The sequence below is a fragment of the Schistocerca nitens genome, chromosome 3 (genome assembly GCF_023898315.1).
Source record: "Schistocerca nitens isolate TAMUIC-IGC-003100 chromosome 3, iqSchNite1.1, whole genome shotgun sequence".
Taxonomy (NCBI): Eukaryota; Metazoa; Arthropoda; class Insecta; order Orthoptera; family Acrididae; genus Schistocerca; species Schistocerca nitens.
The window spans coordinates 707,314,859-707,336,643 of NC_064616.1; the positions used below are offsets into that span (position 1 = coordinate 707,314,859).

The 21,785-nt window shown below is 41.9% G+C and overlaps 1 protein-coding gene across 4 annotated transcripts in view; it reads right to left on the reverse strand.

Annotated features, from left to right (window-relative positions):
* Positions 1 to 923: 923 nt before the first annotated feature.
* Positions 924 to 21,785, reverse strand: part of LOC126248678 (ATP-citrate synthase) — a 187,489-nt gene continuing 166,627 nt past the window's right edge. For all 4 annotated transcript variants that reach the window (XM_049949942.1, XM_049949943.1, XM_049949941.1 and 1 more), the window contains exons 18-21: positions 12,443 to 12,586; positions 5,013 to 5,209; positions 4,831 to 4,907; positions 924 to 1,553 (exon numbers count right to left, since the gene is read on the reverse strand). In XM_049949942.1, the coding sequence (XP_049805899.1) occupies positions 1,462 to 1,553; positions 4,831 to 4,907; positions 5,013 to 5,209; positions 12,443 to 12,586 (510 nt within the window). In that variant the 3' untranslated portion in view covers positions 924 to 1,461. The remainder of the gene's footprint in view (positions 1,554 to 4,830; positions 4,908 to 5,012; positions 5,210 to 12,442; positions 12,587 to 21,785) is intronic.

Consider the following 21,785-nt stretch of genomic DNA (forward strand, 5'->3'; position numbering starts at 1 on the left):
AGTACTTTGTATCTATAGTTCATGTACTCACCTTTTCAGTTGTCTCCATTCCTTCTCTACATTTTTCTGTGTTTTTGAGTATAATATTGACTTAACTGAAGTTTTATCTGGTTACTTTCTGCATTTTCTTTTTTGTTTTGGATGGGAGAAATATTGTTTTAACTTCAGAGAGGTAATGATCTGAATCAAATTCCTCATTTCCCGTAACTGTAACATTCATCATTTCCTTGATATGACTTTTGCATATGGAAATGTGATCTAGTTGAAATTCTCAGAGATTTGGATTTGGAGATACCCAAGTTCTGTGTTTACTTAGTAGATGGTGAAAATGTGTGGTTGTCAGTTTTAAGTGGACTATTTTGCACATATTAATCAATCTTTCACCATTTCTGTTTGCTCACAAGTACACTGGATATTCGCCTACAATATTCTTAAATTTCTTTTCTCTTCAAACTTGTGCATTGAAGTCATCGAGAAGTATTTTAGCATTGTTCATAGGTAGGTTGGAGATTTAAAAGGTCCCAAAATTGACTTACTTTCTGCAGATTTCTTCTTTTGTCTTAATGTTTATGTGTATGGTCATTAATAACATTATAGCTTTTATTATTGCACTTTCTTTTTAACATGGACAGTCTTTCTGATTTTGACTTAAAACCTGTTAGACTATCTGTAGTATTGTAGCTTATCGACACTGCCACAGCCAGTGCCTCAATGAAGATCTCTGAGGGTGCCATGAGTGGTGCTTCAACCATTTCCACGAAGCGCGCGCACACACACACACACACACACACACACACACACACACACACACAGAGAGAGAGAGAGAGAGAGAGAGAGAGAGAGAGAGAGAGAGAGAGAGAGAGAGATGCATCTACCAGATATCACTGCATGCGGATTAATAATTCATAAATAGTGATCAGGGATAAGATTCACTTAAAAGTCTATATTTTCCATAACTTGTGTCAAATTTGGCACAGTCATACACAAACAACATATAGAAACATATATAAATTAAACTTTTACAATTAAAAACATATACACAACAAAACAGTAAAATGGAATTACAATTTTAAGTCACTTTTCTTTGGAGGAAGGCTATTGCGCTCCCTCAACTGCTACATACTAAGACAGTTGTACTATCTTTATATAATGCAATCAGCATAAATGCTTGATACTGAAGTGTAGTGTGCACAGAATACGCTTATAACAGTTCTTTGAAATGCAACAACCATGGAAGATGATTTTTAATTATGTAGGGTGAACCTCACACAAATTATTTTGTTGATGTAATAATAATAATAAAGGTAACGTAAAGTCTTTTGTTGCTGCTGTAATAATAAATGTAATGCAAATTCTGTTGTTGCATTATTAAAATGAAATGTCCTCAGAGTGATCTCTGCTACATGGCATCAATTTGTAGTATTATATCAATTATACTGCTCCGGCAAAATATGTGTTATATCAATTGTACTGCTCCGGCAAAATATAAGAAATGTCATCCCATGGATGACGGTACAGTCCCTGCTTCAGACGTTTCTGGTCCATATAATGACCTGGGAAAAAGAAAATTAATTTATCATTTCATGAAATCAGCACAGCTATATTAACAGCAAACAGTTATATTCCACAATAATTCTATTACAACAGTACAGAAAATAATATTTTAAGCACATGTAGGCTAAGTGGTATAATTAAGGCTAACGTTTTCACTTGGAAAGTCTACATTCCTGTGCAAAAAGAGTGGTTCACCTGTAAAGGAGATCGCATATAGGATGCTGGTGCGACCTATTCTTGAGCACAGGTCAAGTGTTTGGGAACCATACCAGGTCGAATTGAAGGAAGATGTCAAAGCAATTCAGAGGAGGGCTGCTAGATTTGTTACCAGTAGGTTCAAACAAAACATAGGTGTTACGAAGATGCTTCGGGGACTCAAATGGGAATCCCTTGAGGGAAGGCAATGTTCTTTTCGTGAAACACTATTAAGATAATTTAGAGAACCGGCATTTGAAGCTGACTGTCAAATGATTCTAATGCCACCAACATAAATCATGTGTAAGGACCACAAAGATAAGATACAAGAAATTAGGGCTCGTATGGAGGCATACAGACAGTTGTTTCTCCCTCACTCTATTTGCAAGTAGAACAGAAGGGGAAATGACAAGTAGTGGTGGCTTGCAGAGTTTTGATGTACATGTAGAAAATCTACCAAATTAGGATTCCTTGTAGGTTCCAAACTAAAACCTTACATTCTGAAATTTGTTATTGGGCATATGCTTATTACTTTTATACACGGTAAAATTCAGTCAGTTTAGGTAATAATACTCATGTAATATGAATGTTTGCTTTTAAGCTTCCTGCTAATATTTCTCACAGTGTGCTTGACCTCTGGAATACTTTCTCCTTTCCATGCAATTTCTACCTCAACAGTATCAACATTCATGATATCACTGCATTTACAGCACACTATTAATTCTGCAAGTTGATCAATACATTATTTATTTCATTCTCACTGAACTGTTATGATTTCAGCAGCAAGGTTTGAACAGTTCTCTCTGAATCTATTAGGCAGGTTCAGATGTACTTACAGCAAAATCCTGCAAACCCTTCAGAATATAAGAGGAAAAAATCTTTTAAATATTCCATTCTCACTGCTTACTGACAGTTACAATTTTCTTATAGCAAGATGTAATTTCTAGCTAGTAATAAATCAATATTCAGGATAGGTATCATGATGAAAAATCTTTGTTGATTACAGTAGGCGTTACTGCATGATTTCCTTTCTTTTCTTTTTTCTTTATTGTTTTTAGTTAAGAGCAATTAGAAAAGTCTGTCTCTATTGAAACAAAACTTCACTCACCTGATGAACTACTGAGCTTTAATAGGCTATTGTATGATTTCCTTTCTTTTTCCTTTACCCTTTTCAGTTACGAGCAGCTTGAAAAATCTGCCTCTATTCAACAAAACTCCACTTGACATACTACTGAGGTTTAACATGAATCTCAGGGGCTAATTACAACAAAGAGTTTCACTGTATATCATTTATTTGCCCAGTAAACACACCACTCAGTTTAAGGTTTGATAGTTCTTTCTTTATATCAATGCATGTAACAATGGCCACTTCACTAGCTTTCTCTCTTAAACTTTTCTCTTCCTTATGATTTTTCTTTGTCTAGTTTTCTCATAAAATTCCTCGGTCTTTACTGATTTTACTGTGTTTTCTCTATCAGATTTCTATGCACAATAAAATGCTTTACTGTCCTAATATGATGTTTTCATCTTATCTTTGTTTTATTAGTTCTTCGTGCACTATCTGTTCTACCATACCACTTATTTGCCTTCAATTTATTCGTGGATTTACTGTAATACTATTTTTATTCATACCACGCTGACAACAATAACAGCATAGGACAAGAGTTAGGAAAGAACTTGGCCTTTACAGTCCTAAAGGATCCATATCAAGATTTGCCTAATACAATTTAGGGTTACCTCAGAATTACTCAACCAGAAAGGAGATGAAACTCTTTGGTGGATATGAATTTCATCTCTTAAATACTGCATCATTTTGCTTAATTTTATTGCACTTTTCTTGGCGAGTATTTCATTTCCACAACAGTGATTTTGTATTGTTCTATAAATTTCATCTTTTTCACCTTCAGGAGAAGAAATAAAAACTTTGAGGTTCGCCGATGACATTGTAATTTTGTCAGAGACAGCAAAGGATTTGGAAGAGCAGTTGAACGGAATGGACAGTGTCTTGAAAGGAAGATATGAGATGAACATCAACAAAAGTAAAACGAGGATAATGGAATGTAGTCGAATTAAGTCAGGTGGTGCTGAGGGAATTAGATTAGGAAATGAGACACTTAAAGTAGTAAAGGAGTTTTGCTATTCGAAGAGCAAAATAACTGATGATGGTCGAAGTAGAGAGGATGTAAAATGTAGACTGGCAATGGCAAGGAAAGCGTTTCTGAAACAGAGAAATTTGTTAACATCGAGTATAGATTTAAGTGTCAGGAAGTCGTTTCTGAAAGTATTTGTATGGAGTGTAGCCATGTGTGGAAGTGAAACATGGACGATAAATAGTTCGGACAAGAAGAGAATAGAAGCTTTCGAAATGTGGTGCTACAGAAGAATGCTGAAGAGTAGATGGGTAGATCACGTAACTAATGAGGAGGTACTGAATAGAATTGGGGAGAAGAGGAGTTTGTGGCACAACTTGACAAGAAGAAAAGGACTGGTTGGTAGGACATTTTCTGAGGCATCAAGGGATCACAAATTTAGCACTGGAGGGCAGCGTGGAGGGTAAAAATTGTAGAGGGAGACCAAGAGATGAATACACTAAGCAGATTCAGAAGGATGTAGGTTGCAGTAGATACTGGAAGATGAAGAAGCTTGCACAGGATAGGGTAGCGTGGAGAGCTGCATCAAACCAGTCTCAGGACTGAAGACCTCAACAACAACCACCTTCAGACATCCTTTCCTACACTAAATCATCATTTATGTATTTGGCTAATATTTTGATTTTTTAACATCTCATTGTAATAAACTATCTTCCTACACATCAGTATTATTTAAAATCAATTATCTGTTCACATTTAGTTATTTCTTTACGTACATGTGAACTTTAATTTTTAAACTCCTTCAACTTCTGTACCAGCATACCAAATTTCTGTGGCCACTTTCACAATCACCAAGTCACTTTCTGCTTGAATATTAGTTCTCAAAGCACTTATTGATGTACCACAATGAACATCAGTAAAAAGGAAATAAACTACTGTAGTTCTGTTTTTATTTTCTAAATGAAACAGGGTATCACTGAAGTATATTTACCTATAAATCCAATGCTTCTTCCTAGCACAAAGAGACTGTTGATTGATCCCATTTCAATATATTCCTGTGCTTCTTCCCTAAAAGTAAAACAATTAAATTATTACAGCTCTGAAGAAATTTATTTAGTTGCACCAATTATGTAATAAACAATTTTAAGACATAAAAGAAAAATTGTAACTCACCTTGTGAAACTCCCACAGTGCCTCAGCATATCAACAAAGGATGTGGCTATTATTCCATCTACGTTTAGTATAAGATTTGGTTTCTTTGAAGTTGTTATCTTTTCAACTTCTAATGCATACTGTGTTAGTGGTTTATTGGGAAAATGTTCCATCACAAATTCTTTAATGATTTTAACCCTCATGTCTGGATTATTAATCTGAAAATAAAAATTTACATTTTACACTGATATGCAATAATTTGCTAGCCTCTTGCCTGTACAACTAGTGTGTATTTTGCTTGTTGTAATATTTCAAAATATATGTTTAAATATTTATGAAGTATAAATATAATTCAAGGGCTGGTGGTTCTGTGGGTGAATCCGTTTTGTGTAAAGTAAGGGAAAACACTATAAAGAGTGTATCTCTCATCTCACACCAAATAATGCAGTTTTAAAATTAATTTTAAGTACAATTAGTGTTAGTTAAATTAACATAACTTTTTATAAATCTGCCTACAGAAAGACAAAATTCCAACATCTTTTCACCTAAACATGCTTTGCCACTCGCTATGTTAACATGAACAACTTGACTGATTTTGTATCAAAATGCATTAATTATTCAATGGTGTTATTCTTCAGTCAATGCATTTTTACTCAACATATGCCCACTGCATAGATAGAATTCCCAAAATTTGATAACTGAAGATTTAAAAAACATCCATATATGACAGCTATAACCTCTTCATTCTGCTCTTTAATGTTATACTTGCAAGAATCATTTTTCCAAATTTTTGGGAATATAATTTACTCTCAGGATGTCACCCACCTGCATTGTTTATTGGACATCAAACATGAATGTTTGGATTCCAAAATGGCATTATACTGAGATAATGTACATCACAAAAGACAGTGAGGACTAGATTACAAATGCTAGGGTACACACCCACAATACAAGAAGGAAGAATGAACTACGGAGCAAACCCCCCCAACTGGCAATGCTAGAAAAAGGACCCCAGTACTCTAGTATCAGACTACTAAGAAGTCTGCCTAAAAACGGGCAAGATAGTGTACTTGACAATGACTTTCCAAAGAAACTTAAAGACTATCTCATTGAAATAGAGTTTTACAGTGTTACAGAATATTTATGCCATCAAATTTGTATATATTATTATTCATTATCAATGATGTACAAATGTAAGCTAAAGGGGTAGAAAAATAAGTGATAATGAATGTTACTACTTTGACATGTCCTATATTATGCATACATTTACTGTACACAAGGTAATCTTACAGGATCAAATAAAATTCAATTCAAGATATTTATACAAACTATGAGCAAAAAAATTATTTACTGGTAATTTATGACCACTGATATATCTAAGGCATTTGATTGTGTCAATCATGACATTCTGTTGGAGACCTTATATATTTTGGGTTAAATTGTTTGCTGTCTGCCTGCTTCCAGTACTGTTCTTGCTCTACATTAAAGGCCTCTGGAAAGGTTCAAAATCTTGAAATACTCAATTTTTACTTTTTTGCATTTTAAAAATCTACAGACTTTCCCCTTTCAATTGATATATAATTTATTCAGTTTAGATGACTACATCTATTTTAAAAATATTTTTGAAATATATTCTGCATGGGGGTGACCCACTGTGGCACTGTTAAACTGCTGTCAAATGTTGTACTCCTCAGTCTACATGATCATCATGTACATTTTAGTGATGTGAGAGAAAATAAGTGTTACAAAACAAGTGTTGTGGGTCACCTATGATAGTTCGATATATTTCGCTCGCTCAATTGCCGTGTACTTCATGTTTATTTACTCTTTTGTAATCCTGAAAATATTCGTAGTGAATTCTGTTCATTGAAGTCTCTGTTTTATTGAAGGATAATCATGAGTAAATGTAATGTGACTAGAAATCCTCTGAAGGCTTTTAAGGAAAGGAGAAATGTTGGAAAGCCAAAAGTAGGTGTTATTACAATAAACAATAAAGACAACAACCAAGTGTGTGAACCTAACCTTGCTGGTACACCTGCCCATTGCAATGAAAGTGGGAAATAAAGTACTTCGCAGAGGAAGCTTGGTTCAGTTAGTGAAAAGTATCAATATTTTATGGGTGAAATTGTATGTGAATGAAATATTTGATATGTCAGTTCTCAACGGGATTTTTGCAAACTGTGTATGATGTATTCAGTGCAGTGAAGTCGGTCTGGAACACTAAAAAATCATGTAGGACTTGCCAGTGAAATGGAACTGAAATGTGGCAAGTGTTCATGACCACCTTTTGGAACAGTGTTGCAGTAACTCCAAATGAAGAAAATGGTAGCAAAATCTATGAACACAAAATTAGAGTTGTTTATGCCTTGCATACAATTGGTAAGGGTGCAACTGCAGGTGCAGTTTTCTATGGCATGATGAATCTTCCAAATCCCCCAACCAAGTTTATGAACTATAACAGATTTGTAGGATCTAAGGTCGAATATGTCTGCATAGAATCTATGAAGAAAGCTGTGGAAGAGGCAGTAATAGAGAAGAGTGGTAATAGATACTTTACTGCAGCATTCGATGGTACCTGGCATATAAGGACACACATCTCTTCATGCTGTAGTATCTGCCACCAGTATGTATACTGGGAAAGTTTTAGATGTAGCAATAATATCTAAATATTCTAGGTGTATATAATTGCACAGCTAACTATAGTGGCAGTAGTGGAGGAATGGAAGCGGCTGCTGTTGCTAGTATATTTCAGTGTTCTGTCGCATGTTATAAAGTGATATGTATAAAGTGATATGTGAATTATCTTGGTGACGGCGATTCCAAAAGTTTAAAACATATTCAAGAACTGAAGCCCTATGGTGGTGGTGATGTACTACAGAAATTTAAATGTACTGGACATGTACAGAAATGAATGATATCAAGACCTCAGTGACTGAAGGCTTCGTACAAAACACAAAAACTCAGTAATGGTAAAGGGTTGGATGGGAAGGGAAGGTTAATTGACAGTGTAATTGACAAAATACAGAACTATTATGGAATAGCTATTAGGCAAAACATGCAGTGTCGAGATTACAAATAATGTTAACACATATAGTGTAGCCTACATTTTAAGATAACTATTTTTGAACCCTGAAGCAATGTATTTACACAAGTTACTTGCTGATGACTGTTCATTTGTTGTCACTTAACACTGGGAACATTTCACACACTACACAAAAGTGAGCTTTACTGCACTTGTTCTTGCAAGCCACAATATGAATGACACTGTCAAAACTACCAACACCGATTTACACTTAATTACAAAATTTTCTCGAGTTCACAGAACACTGGCTACATTCCATCACAGGTTGCAGAGGAGAGATGAAGATGAGTAGCTTTCTTCAATTTCTTTAGGAATTCTGAAGGAAAACTATTCATGTAACATGGACCACTGGTTCTTGTTTACAAAACATAAATTGATCCCAGAGTTTCATTCGACATGGAGGACATAAAAACTGACTGCAATTCTTCTTCACCAAGCTAAACACACACTTATACTCAGCATTGCTGTGCGGTAAAGTCAAAACAGAAAGCATTAGCCTGGATAACCTATCATACTTTGGAACACCATCAGCTCCACGAATGCTCATCAAACACGCCCACTTGGTATCACCCGTCAAGTTCTCGCTCTCAAGAGCAGCCGAGTTATCAACCTGCAGGGCCACAAATTGGCTCTGAAACACTTTCATTGCACCCTCAGCTGACTCACTTGCCTTCCTCAGCAGCAATGATGGAAACATTTCTACAAGAAATTCTACAGAAGAAAACCTGACATCCTTAATTTTGGAAACTTGTGCGACCTTTGCATGCTTCAGTACTTCATCACTGAAGGGACACTTGTTTCTGATATAATCACATGCAGAGCAAAAGTAAGCCCTGACAGATGAAAAGAACGTTGATTTGTCTTTATCATTAAGTTTCTTCGCCAAATTCATTGTCTAAATGCCAATAACTAGATCATCATTATCTCTCTGATTCTCAACAAGATGGTACTGAACTTTCTGTAACAGGGAACTCTTTATAATTTTAGATTTAACAAACCTGAAAAGAAGCTGCTGTAATAGATTTTTTGTCATTAGTTCTAACAGTTTATACGAATTTCAGGTGCAGAACTGAGATTCTCAAATACAGGAATGACAGCACACAGGAAATAACAGTAGCCTTGTTTAAGTCTGAAGAGACAAACATAAACAGTTTTTCTTCACAGGTTTGAATAATATTGTTCTTCAGCACAGGAGCGTCAGATTTTGTGGCAGATGCAAATCTCTTGGGAACAACCAAGTCTGATGACTCTCTTTAGAACCACCAAGCTCAGTTTTTGGGATTGTAAACTATGTTAAGCTACTTGATGCACACTGAGCACTAGCACGCACCTCATGTTTAAAGAACCCAACTAATGAATCCCACTTCTCCAACAGTCTCTGCAGACACTTTCCTAAAGATAGCCATCTTGTGCAGACATGTTTTAGTATCTTCTTAGTTTCCTTGTCATGAACCTCTTGGAACTTCTTAAGGCGTTCCTTCCTCTTGCAACTCTTTTCTAAATAATAGAAAATGTTGACTAAAAGTTCATCAGTCTTAACAGGCAAACTGATTACATCTTTCTCACCAGCAAAGTTAATCAAATGACATGAGTAACCCAGCACAAACACATATGGCTATGCTTCCGTTAAAACAGCAGCAACCCCATTTTTCTTTCCAATCATGACTAGAGCATTGTCTGAACAGAACACTACACAATTTTCAGTTGGTATTTTGTAATACTCCAGCTGTGAAATTAACAAATTTCCAATATTATGTCCCGGTGAATCACCCACTAAGCCTGGGACAGACAGCACCGAAGTAACTATCTTTTCTTGCTTTTCCTCAAAACAGGTGATGGATAAGGGATAAAGCTTAGCATCACTGTCATTGCTCCCATCTGTAGCCAAAGTAAATGGTTCATGTTGCATGCAACTAATGAGTTCATTTCTTGAATCTGTAGTAGCCATTTCTTTCAAAATATGTGAAGTTTTGTATGACCACAACTGTATCTTTTTGAAATTTCCGAACCAGAGAAGATTTTCTTAAAAAGGGCACCAGCATGATCAGCAGCAGCTAACAGAATATTATGATCAATTAAAAATGAAGTGAACAAACATTCTGCTCTTACTACATCAAGGTCAGCTCCAGGAGTGGTAAAAAATGAATCAATTTTCCTACTGCTGCCCTTCACTTTTGTATTGGAGATGTTTTTAACAGATCTAATATGATTTATTAATTCAGTTCCTCCATAAGCAATGTTTATATCACATGAACACACGGAACATAATGCAAATGTTTTGCCTTTCCATGGTCGCATAATACAAGGAAATTCAGCGGAATATGCATCCCTGAAAGACTGATATCATTTCTTAGTTGAACACATCACAAAAACACTAAGTCACACAAAAATTCATCACACAATTTCATGAATACCAGAACCACAGTAAACACCGCATAAAACCGAGCATAAACAAAGCTTTCCCACTAACACGCAATTGAAGCACAACACACAAAACCAAATCGGACACCAATTCGTCACACAATAGCACGAATACCAGAAAATACAGGAAACACCACACAAAAGCAAGCATGAACAAAGCTTTCCCACTAACATGCATCAAAGCACAAAGAGTATGCAGCGATAACCTGCGAGACGCGATTAGGGATAGAACGTTCGATCGACTTTCACCAATGGTGTTTCAAACACACAGAGTTAATGACAAAAGCGCAGTGATATTCTGCGAGAAGAGATTATCAATAATATTATCAGTTGACTTTCAGTTGAATTTCAAACACCCGTATCTCGGAATAGCAGCTATTATTGAAAGTCAAAACTGAAATGCAGTATGAATGCAGAGGGTGGGAACGAGCCCAGGAGTTGAAAAAAAAGAAAGAAATGTTCATCTGTAAAACCAAAGGACTACCCCAAAATCCAGAAATCTTCCCAGAAAACCGGAAAACTTGGAAGGTATGACTCCCTCACACATCACTTAGCAATGACTGCAGAAATGTGTGGCTTATGAGGAGATGCTTGACCAATGCATACCATTCTTTTTGAATCCTGATATACAGTTATTTTGCTAGCAGGACTGCTAGTGTCACTTTGGAACTCTAGAGTGGTTCTTTCTGCTGATTTCATATGATTTTTTACAACCACACACTGCCAAGTTCGATGTCTGTCAGTATGTGACAACCGCGATGTCTGAGTTTAGCAGAGGCTAGCCCTTCGTGTTTCCTGTTCTCAATCACATGACCAACAGTCAGCTTGGGAACATTCAAAAGAGTTGAAATGCCCCTGGTGGATTGCTTCCTCAGGTGGCATCCAATGACTAGTCTATGTTCAAAGTCACTGAGCTCTCCTGACTGAACCATTCTGTTGTTACTTGTTCTCTACTGACAACAAAATACTCATCACCGCCTTTTATACTTGCAGGTCCTCCTCTTATGACATCTACTGGTCAACTCCACATTACATAGAGGTGTCCAGATACTCTTGATCACATAGTGTATTAACTGCAGTTTCACTGCATATTTACTCCATGATAAAATTTGTTGACAACAATTAACTGAGTAATTACAACCACAAATGCAATGCTAAAAGGAAAAGCAATCTACACTACCATCTAAGTGTCCAAACTTTAGCAAGAAAGGAGTGAAATACATAGCTATATAACACAGTGAAAATCCACCCATAGGAATAGAATGTCTGACAGACAGGTATAAGCAACACTTCACAAAATAATACATCCGGCACATTTTGAGGAAACTGGGGATCCATAGAAAACATGAAGATTTCGTGGAAAAGGACATAAATGTATGAGTTTACATTTCTGCTGCACTAGTATAAACCGCTGCCTCCCACCTAACTATTGTCAGTTCAATAACAATAACACAGACCATAAACAATACTTGAAATCTGTACAATAGACAATACCGAGTCATCCATTAGAACCACAAGTAAATGTTTAAGGCTCCAGCTCCTCCCAATAGCACAAATATCAGCACACATCTTCTACTTTACATCAAAACCTATCATTTGTATGTGCTATTTAAGTAAGATGATATGTTAAGACATATCTACAGTTAAATAGCCTATATCAATATCATCCAAATTATGAATGTAGAACTTCACAGAGAAATGGTTTTCTTCTCTTATTGGACGAAAAAAAGGGAAAATAATCAATCAGCAGGTGCCAGTCAACTGGCTGCCCAGTTAAGAAATCATTATTTTTGTGAAACTAGATGGGGGGACAAGGCCAAGCACTAAAAATAAGTTCATGGTGTTTAGTCAAAGCCCGTTACCATATTTAAGACATTCAAATATATTAATTATGAAAGCTAGTAAGTAACAAAAGTACAAATTTTTTTGATCAAAGCAAATTACATACCGATTTCACTCGGTGTCCAATACCCATTATCAGTTGACCTTTACTCCTCATAGAATTAACAAATTCCATGGGAATAAGACCAGTGTCATATGCTTCACTGAACTGTCTGGCGGCTCCATCTAAGGCACCTCCAAATCTGTCTCCCTAGAACAAAAAAGAACATTGGTCAATGTTATTGAGGATTACATGGATCATGAGAAAAAAACGACAAAAGAATATTTCATCAAAATCTTTAATACAAATTGTAAAAGGCCTGCATCACTTTCCAGAAATCAGAAAGAATGATACGGGGAGCTGGAAAGAGGGAAGAAAGGTGCCTGGAGGGGGGGGGGGGATGAGAGGTTGGTTTAATGAGGATGGCAGAATGTGCTGGGAGAGAGAGTGGAGAGAGGTGCAGGACAGACTACTGGAGTTTGAGGAGATGAAAATTGCAAGAAAAAAGGATATGTTGCAGGGTGCAGGGAGAGTTACCATCTGTATAACAAAAATCTGGTGCTGGAGGAAGGGGCAGGGATCCTGAAGAAATGAGCTTACCATGCCTAATATGTTGTAGGAATACTGTTGGCATTCAAAACAACTTCCAGTCTTCTCAGAATGGATAAATTCAGGTCCTGTGCACTTTTCAGGGGAATCTTATAACATTACTCTTGTAATATACAGGAAAGTTAAGATAACAAGGAGGCAGGTGGATAGCAGCCACACACTCTTCTCTCCAAAGTAGACCCTAAGGCTCAATAATATTGAGAGCCAGTGACTGTGGTGGTCAAGGGAGATGCGACAATCCACTCTCATGCTCACAAGACCAGTCCTCGATAACACAAGCTGTGTGAACATGGACCCTGTCATCCTGGAACACAGCATTACCATTAGGGAACAAACATTGTATCATGGGATGGACCTGGCCAGCCAAAATGGTCGCATAAACCTTGGCAGTAATGCAACCTTACAGAGTAACCCAAGGGCCAATTAATATAAAGAGATGGCTGTTCAAGTCATCATCAAACCCCTGCCATGTTTCACTCTTGGGATGTAAACTCGGCCAGATGTTAGAAACAGTGTGAAACTAAACACATCTGACCAAATTACTTTCTTCCATACATCCATAGACCAGGTTTTATGGTTTTGGCACCATGTTTTCATGTCATAAGCATTTGCATTACTGATGACTGGTTTTGGAATTCCTGTTTGCTCTGCAATTCCCTGCTTATCAAGCTACCTTCATGTTGTTTTGGTGCTGAAAGCATTTGCGAGTGTGACATTCAGTTCTGCAGTGGCCTTTGCAGCTGTCACCCTGTTATTTTTTGCTGCAATACTCTTTAGTGACGATCCATCATAATCATTCACCATGCACTTTTATCTGAGTTGTGACTTGGTGGATGTTGTAGTTCCAGTTTCCCTGTATGTGGTACAAATCTTTGGTACAGGGCTTCTTAAAACATCAAACACTTTGGCTACCTTCGTTATGGAAGCATCCAGCATGCGAGCACCAACAATTTCCCCACGACTGACACTTACAATGTGTTGAAGACACTGCACAGATGCTGTTCATGGTCTAGTACTACAGTGCAACCTGCAGGCTTGCCTAACATCTGCATTTATGTTCAAGCATGCATTTCTCACAATGTTTCCATATTTTTGTCCACCCCCTGTATGTGTGAAATATGGCAGACGCCCTCTGTCAGACACTCATTGTGGTTCATAGAGTCAATGATGGAGTCTTTGTGTGTAGAAAGGATGATCTGGTTGGTTCAGTTTGCAGATAGTGGTCCTGCCCACTGTCATGAGATTAGTGTCACTGATGAGACACCTATGGAAGAAATATGAGATACATTTCCTGACCAGTCACAATGGAATAGTTCCTTTGCACACAATTCTGTCCACAACTGCAACAAGTAAGTCACATTTTCCACAAGGGCTCTGATCATGTCCTGAATTTGTTATAATCATCCCTACTGCCTTTTCCCACCCAATCATACAATGGAATATCCATGTGTAATATCTGCATGATATTCCTATTCCTCTGTAAAAAAAAAAAAAAAAAAAAAAAAAAAAAAAAAAAAAAAAAAAAAAACTAGGTGCAAGAACTGCCCCATACATTTATGTACTACATTCTACTTTAGTTCTGACAGCAACATTTCCTAACCAACCATAAGTAGTGCTACCTATGGAAGCACACACATCATGTATTAACTTCACTGTAACCACAGTACAATGTTACAGATAGTGAGGAAGTATTCAGTCTTCTCCAGAATGAATGACAATTACCAAGCTGTGGCTGAGGGTAACTGCACTACCCAATTATGGAACATGTTGTCTAGGATCATGTGGCTGACTTCAACAACACTGCCGAATCCCCACCACCACCACCATCACTACTACTACTACTACTACTACTACTACTACTACTATCTAGAGCTCTTCTTAATTTTACCCCGACATCCATAATCATATTTCCTCCCACTGGCTTCAATCACATTAGCAGTCACTCTTTATATTTTATACTCTTGTCTAAGCATTTCTCCTATCCCATACCTCGCCAAATTGTGCAAATGACATCCCCCCCCCCCCTCCCTACAAGCATGTACATAATCCATGATGTACCTCTGTCTCTCAACCATATATTGCACAAGAAAGATTTAGTCCATAAGATCAGCTCTTAATAATCATATTTCCTATCTGCTGCTCAGCTCCTCTTGTATTTGGACAGCACGATCTATCCTCAAATACATATTTATAAACCATCTTGGATTTCCACTGCATTTAAGCAAGGCTAGATATTTCTTTGATGTGAATATATGGTTACATCATCATCAATGCATTATACTCTGCTACATAAGAAAGTTAAGTTCAATACTTTCCAGGCATTCTTAAGCTCAAAAGACAATATAACAGAGCTGACGAAGGGAAAAAGTGAAATGCCGGATGTTTCATGTGACGTATACACCTCTAAAATGTGACAAATAGCTGTTCGAAATAATGTATTAAACAGCAGAGTTTCACCCATTTTGGCAGATCAAACCTCAGACAACAGAGAAAGCCTTTGTGGTGCCAAACTTAGCTTTAAAATTTGCATTCTTACAAAACGTTTCACTCAGACCACAGGCAAGGAATGTATCACTGTACTCATCTTTTGCAGATCTCTTGTTAGTAATTGAAATAGGGAAGTTTTTCCATTAATAAATTAACTGATTTAATAGCTCTCTTGTTACATGTATTGGTTTGGTTTGGTTTTGGGGATGAAAGGGACCAGACTGCTACGGTCATCGGTCCCTTTTTCCAAAGACAAAGAACACCCACAGAGAATAAAAACGAGGAACAGAACAGATCACAGACGATACAGAACAAGAGAAACTGAGACAAAGGCAAGACAAAACGAACTAAAACCACACAGAGTGTGACGGTGGTTGGCCGACCATAGAAATAAAAAAAGGAAAAGCCAACCACTTAGAAACACATTAAAAAAAAAAAAAAAACAGTTTAAAATCATAGGCCAAAGGCCAGAATCAACACAAAACAATAAAATAAAACAGAAACACTCACATTAAATGATAAAATCCCCCTGCCCGAATAAAACGTAAAACTAAGTCAGCCATAGTGGAGTCATCTGTTAAAAGGGCAGGGAGCGTATCAGGCAGCGCAAATGTCTGCCGGACCACAGCTAAAAGGGGGCAGGCCATCAAAATGTGGGCCACTGTCAAAGCCGCCCCACATCGACATAGAGGAGGGTCCTCCCGGCGCAGTAAATAACTGTGTGTCCCGGGAGTGGCCAATGCGGAGCCGGCAAAGAACTACTGAGTCCCTGCGAGTGGCTCGCAGGGATGACCGCCACACAGCCGTCGTCTCCTTGACATCACGGAGTTTATTGCGCGTTGTCAGTTCGCGCCAGTCATCGTCCCATAGCGCCAAGATTTTGCGGCGGAAGACTGCCCGCAAATCAGTCTCTGGGAGGCCAACGTCCAGAGGTGGCTTACTGGTGGCCTCTTTCGCCAGGCGGTCAACATGTTCGTTACCCGGGATACCGACATGACCGCGGGTCCACACAAAGACCACAGAGCGGCCGCAACGGGCAAGAGTATGCAGAGACTCTTGGATAGCCATCACCAGACGAGAACGAGGGAAACACTGGTCGAGAGCTCGTAAACCGCTCAGGGAATCGCTACAGATAACGAAGGACTCACCTGAGCAGGAGTGGATATACTGTAGGGCACGAGAGATGGCGACCAGCTCAGCAGTGTAAACGCTGCAGCCATCCTGCAAGGAACGTTGTTCGGAACGGTCCCCTAGAGTGAGCGCATACCCGACACGACCAGCAACCATCGAACCGTCAGTGTAAACAATGCCAGAGCCCTGATACGTGGCCAGGATGGAATGAAAGCGGCGGCGGAAGGCCTCTGGAGGGACTGAGTCCTTCGAGCACTGTGCCAAGTCGAGCCGAAGGCAAGGGCGACGAACACACCATGGGGGTGTATGCAAAGTAGCCCGGAAAGGAGGTGGAACAGTGAAAACCTGAAGCCCAGAGAGAAGCTCTTTGACGCGGACCGCTATTGTACAACCAGAACGGGGCCGACGTTCTGGCAGATGGACGACCGATCGCGGGAACAGGAGACGATAATTAGGATGCCCGGGCGAGCTTAGAACATTGGCAGCATAAGCGGCCAGCAAACGTTGGCGTCGGAACCGCAGTGGAGGTACACCTGCCTCCACTAGTACGCTGTCCACAGGGCTGGTGCGGAAAGCACCAGTGGCAAGGCGTATCCCGCTGTGGAGAATTGGGTCCAGCACCCGTAACGCAGATGGGGATGCTGAGCCATAAGCCAGGCTCCCATAATCCAGGCGGGACTGGATTAAAGCCTGGTAGAGCCGTAACAGGGTATAGCGGTCGGCGCCCCAGCGGGTGTGGCTCAAACATCGCAGTGCATTGAGATGCCGCCAACACGCCTGTTTGAGCTGCCGGATATGAGGCAGCCAAGTCAACCGGGCATCGAAAACCACCCCCAAAAACCTGTAGGTCTCCACCACAGCAAGGAGTTCGTCGGCAAGATAAAGCCGCGGCTCAGGATGGACTGTTCGGCGCCGGCAGAAATGCATAACGCGGGTCTTGGCTGCCGAAAACTGAAACCCATGCGCTACAGCCCAGGACTGCGCCTTACGGATAGCGCCCTGTAGCTGACGTTCAACAGCTGCAATGCCAGTAGAGCTGTAGTAAAGGCAGAAGTCGTCAGCATACAGGGAAGCGGAGACAGAATTCCCCACGGCCGCAGCGAGCCCGTTAATGGCTATTAAAAACAGGCAGACACTTAAAACAGAACCCTGTGGCACACCGTTCTCCTGGACATGGGTGGAACTATATGAGGCTGCGACTTGCACGCGGAAGGTACGATACGACAGGAAATTGCGGATAAAAATTGGCAGAGGGCCCCGAAGACCCCATCCATGAAGCGTAGAAAGGATGTGATGACGCCATGTCGTATCGTACGCCTTCCGCTTGTCGAAAAAGACAGCGACCAGGTGCTGACGGCGGGCAAAGGCAGTACGGATGGCCGACTCCAGGCTCACCAGATTGTCGGTGGCGGAGCGGCCTTTACGGAACCCACCCTGAGACGGAGCCAGAAGGCCCCGAGACTCCAGTACCCAATTCAAGCGCTGGCTCACCATCCGTTCAAGCAACTTGCAAAGAACGTTGGTGAGGCTAATGGGACGGTAGCTGTCCACCTCCAGAGGGTTCTTTCCAGGTTTCAAAACGGGGATGACAATGCCTTCCCGCCATTGCGACGGAAACTCCCCCTCGACCCAAAGACGGTTGTAAAGATCGAGAAGGCGCCGCTGGCAGTCCACTGAAAGGTGTTTCAGCATCTGACAGTGGATGCCATCTGGCCCAGGAGTGGTATCAGGGCAAGCAGCTAGGGCACTGCGAAATTCCCACTCACTAAATGGAGCATTGTAAGATTCTGGGTGGTTGGTGCGAAACGAAAGGCTCCGACGTTCCATCTGCTCTTTAATGGAGCGGAAGGCCTGGGGGTAATTTGCAGAAGCGGAACTCATAGCAAAATGCTCTGCTAAGCGATTCGCAATGACGTCAGAGTCAGTACAAACTGCTCCATTCAGTGAGAGCGCAGGGACGCTGACAGGTGGCCGATAGCCGTAGACGCGTCGAATCTTGGCCCAGTCCTGCGATGGAGTGACATGGAGGCCAATGGTGGACACATACCGCTCCCAGCACTCCTTCTTGCCTTGGCGGATAAGGAGGCGGGCCCGTGCACGCAGCCGTTTGAAGGCGATAAGGCGGTCTATGGAGGGATGTCGCTTATGACGCTGGAGCGCCCGCCGGCGATCTTTAATCGCTTCAGCGATCTCAGGCGACCACCAAGGCACAGCCTTCCGCCGAGGGGACCCAGAGGAATGGGGAATGGCAGATTCGGCGGCAGTAACGATGCCGGTGGTGACCGATTGAACCACCGCATCAATGTCATCAGTAGAGAGAGGCTCAAAAGCGGCAGTGGAGGAGAACAAGTCCCAGTCAGCCTTATTCATAGCCCATCTGCTAGGGCGCCCAGAAGAGTGAGGCTGTGGTAGTGACAAAAAGAGCGGAAAGTGGTCACTACCACACAGGTCGTCATGCACACTCCATTGGACAGACGGTAAGAGGCTAGGGCTACAGATTGAAAGGTCAATGGCGGAGTAGGTGCCATGCGCCACACTGAAGTGTGTGAAGGCACCATCATTTAACAGCGAGAGATCGAGCTGCGACAATAAATGCTCAACGATGGCGCCTCGACCTGTTGCCACTGACCCACCCCACAGAGGGTTATGGGCGTTGAAGTCGCCCAATAGCAAGAAAGGTGGCGGCAATTGGGCGACCAGTGCAGCCAGGACATGCTGCGAGACATCACCATCCGGTGGAATGTAAAGACTGCAGACGGTAACAGCCTGTGGCGTCCACACGCGTACAGCGACAGCCTCTAAAGGCGTCTGGAGAGGGACAGACTCGCTGTGCAGAGTGTGAAGGACATATATGCAGATGCCACCAGACACCCTTTCATAAGCTGCTCGGTTCTTATAATAACCCCGATAGCCACGGAGGGCGGGGGTTCGCATTGCTGGAAACCAAGTTTCCTGGAGAGCAATGCAGAAGAAAGGGTGAAGGCTGATAAGTTGGCGGAGCTCAGCTAGATGGTGGAAGAAACCGCTGCAGTTCCACTGGAGGATGGTATTGGCCATGGCTGGGAAAGGCGTGACGGGACGGGGAAGGCAGATTACGCCGCTGGGTCACCTGCTGCCTCCAAGTGAGCACCTGTGCCAGTGCTTTCCATGGCGTCGGAGGGACTGGCGAGATCGAGGTCCTCAGCAGACGCCAGGATCTCCACCTCGTCCTCAGACGCAGAGTTTGAAGGTTGCGGTGGGACAGGTGCCACCGCAATGTCAGGATGCTTGGGAGCCTTTTTCTTCAACTGCTTCGCACGCTGTGCCTTTGGAGGGTCTGGCTGGGAGGGCCCCACTGGGTCAGTCTCAGGGACGGACGACGACCGTGAAGCCCTATGACCAGCGACCGGTTGTTGTTTCAAAACTTTGCGGGTGTCCGCTTTGACACTGGGCGAAGCCTGGGAAGGGAGGGCCCCAAGGGACCCCTTCCTGGCTAGAGTAGCCGAAGAAGCCCCACGCTTCTCCGGCTGTGAAGGGGGGACGAATGTCCCCGATGGTTGGGGTGGCGTTGCTCCTGGAGTAGATGGAGCAACAGAGGGGGAAGTGCCCCCCACAACCAAGGGGGCCGGTTGATTGTGACATAGCTGAGAGGCAACAGTACGTGACGTCACAGGAGAGGATCGGACCGCTGTTGCAGCAGCGGCATAGGTGGATGTCATGGGCACGGGATGTAGCCGCCCATATTTCCGCCTTGCCTCGGTGTAGGTCAGGCGGTCCAGAGTCTTATATTCCATTATCTTCCTTTCTTTCTGGAAGATCCTACAGTCCGGCGAGCAAGGGGGAATGGTGTTCTCCGCAGTTAACACAGATAGGAGGCGGGGCACATGGAGTATCAGGATGCGAAGGACGTCCACAATCCCGACACGTGATGCTGGAAGTACAGCGAGATGACATGTGCCCGAACTTCCAGCATTTAAAACACCGCATCGGAGGAGGGATATATGGCTTCACATCACTACGGTAAACCATCACCTTAACCTTTTCGGGTAATACATCACCCTCAAAGGCCAAGATGAAGGCACCGGTGGCTACCTGATTATCCCTCGGACCCCGATGGACACACCGGACGAAGTGAACACCTCGTCGTTCGAGGTTGGCGCGTAATTCATCGTCGGACTGCAGAAGAAGATCCCTGTGGAATATAATACCCTGGACCATGTTGAGACTCTTATGCGGCGTGATGCTAACTGAAACATCCCCCAACTTGTCACAACTGAGCAACCTCCTTGACTGGGCAGAGGATGCCGTTTGGATGAGCACAGAACCAGAGCCCATCTTGGACAAGCCCTCCACCTCCCCGAACTTGTCCTCTAAATGCTCCACAAAAAACTGGGGCTTTGTTGACATAAACGATTCCCTATCAACTCGCGTACACACGAGGTACCGGGGTGAATATTCTCCACTGCCTTCTTTAGCAAGACGTTCCTCCCATGGAGTAGCTAGGGAGGGAAACGATCTCTGATCAAATTTCTTCCCGTTGAGGTTAGACCTCGATCGCTTAGAGACTGCTGGTGGAGGCCCACCAGCGAGAGATGATGTACCACGCTTCATTGCGGGTCATCCGCCCTGATGCCACCTACTCCGACCAAGGGCCCTCCGCACCGGCGCCACCCAGCCGCAGCAATAGCCACCTGGCAGGACGGCCATTGCCGGGAGTCCTGATGCCCCAGGGAGATGGGCATCTACTCCTTGGCATACGTGGGGAGTTAACGGCGCAGGCATCAGTAGAGCGATCCCTGTGTTGTCAGGGGGCTACAACCAAGAGGGTACATGGCGGGCCCACCACAACGGACTGGCTACCATGCTGGATCTTAGGTGCAAAACTGTCCAAGGTCGTCGTCACAGTTAAAAGAAACACTGCATAGTGCAGCGTGGGAATCGCACCCAGGGACGTATCCTCGCCCAAGAGATGGAAAACGAGCGGGACACCATTGCAACGACGAAAAAGCCGGCTAAAGGTCTCAATGCACGACGGATACAGTGCACCATGTAAGGCGCCCTTCCCCAATTGGCTCGCTCTTCGGAAGAATTTAGAAAGATGGAGGTCAAACCCGAGAGGGGACTATCACATAATGCCGAAACAAGTGAGACTCCTTTTAGTCGCCTTTTACGACAGGCAGGAATACCGCGGGCCTATTCTAAC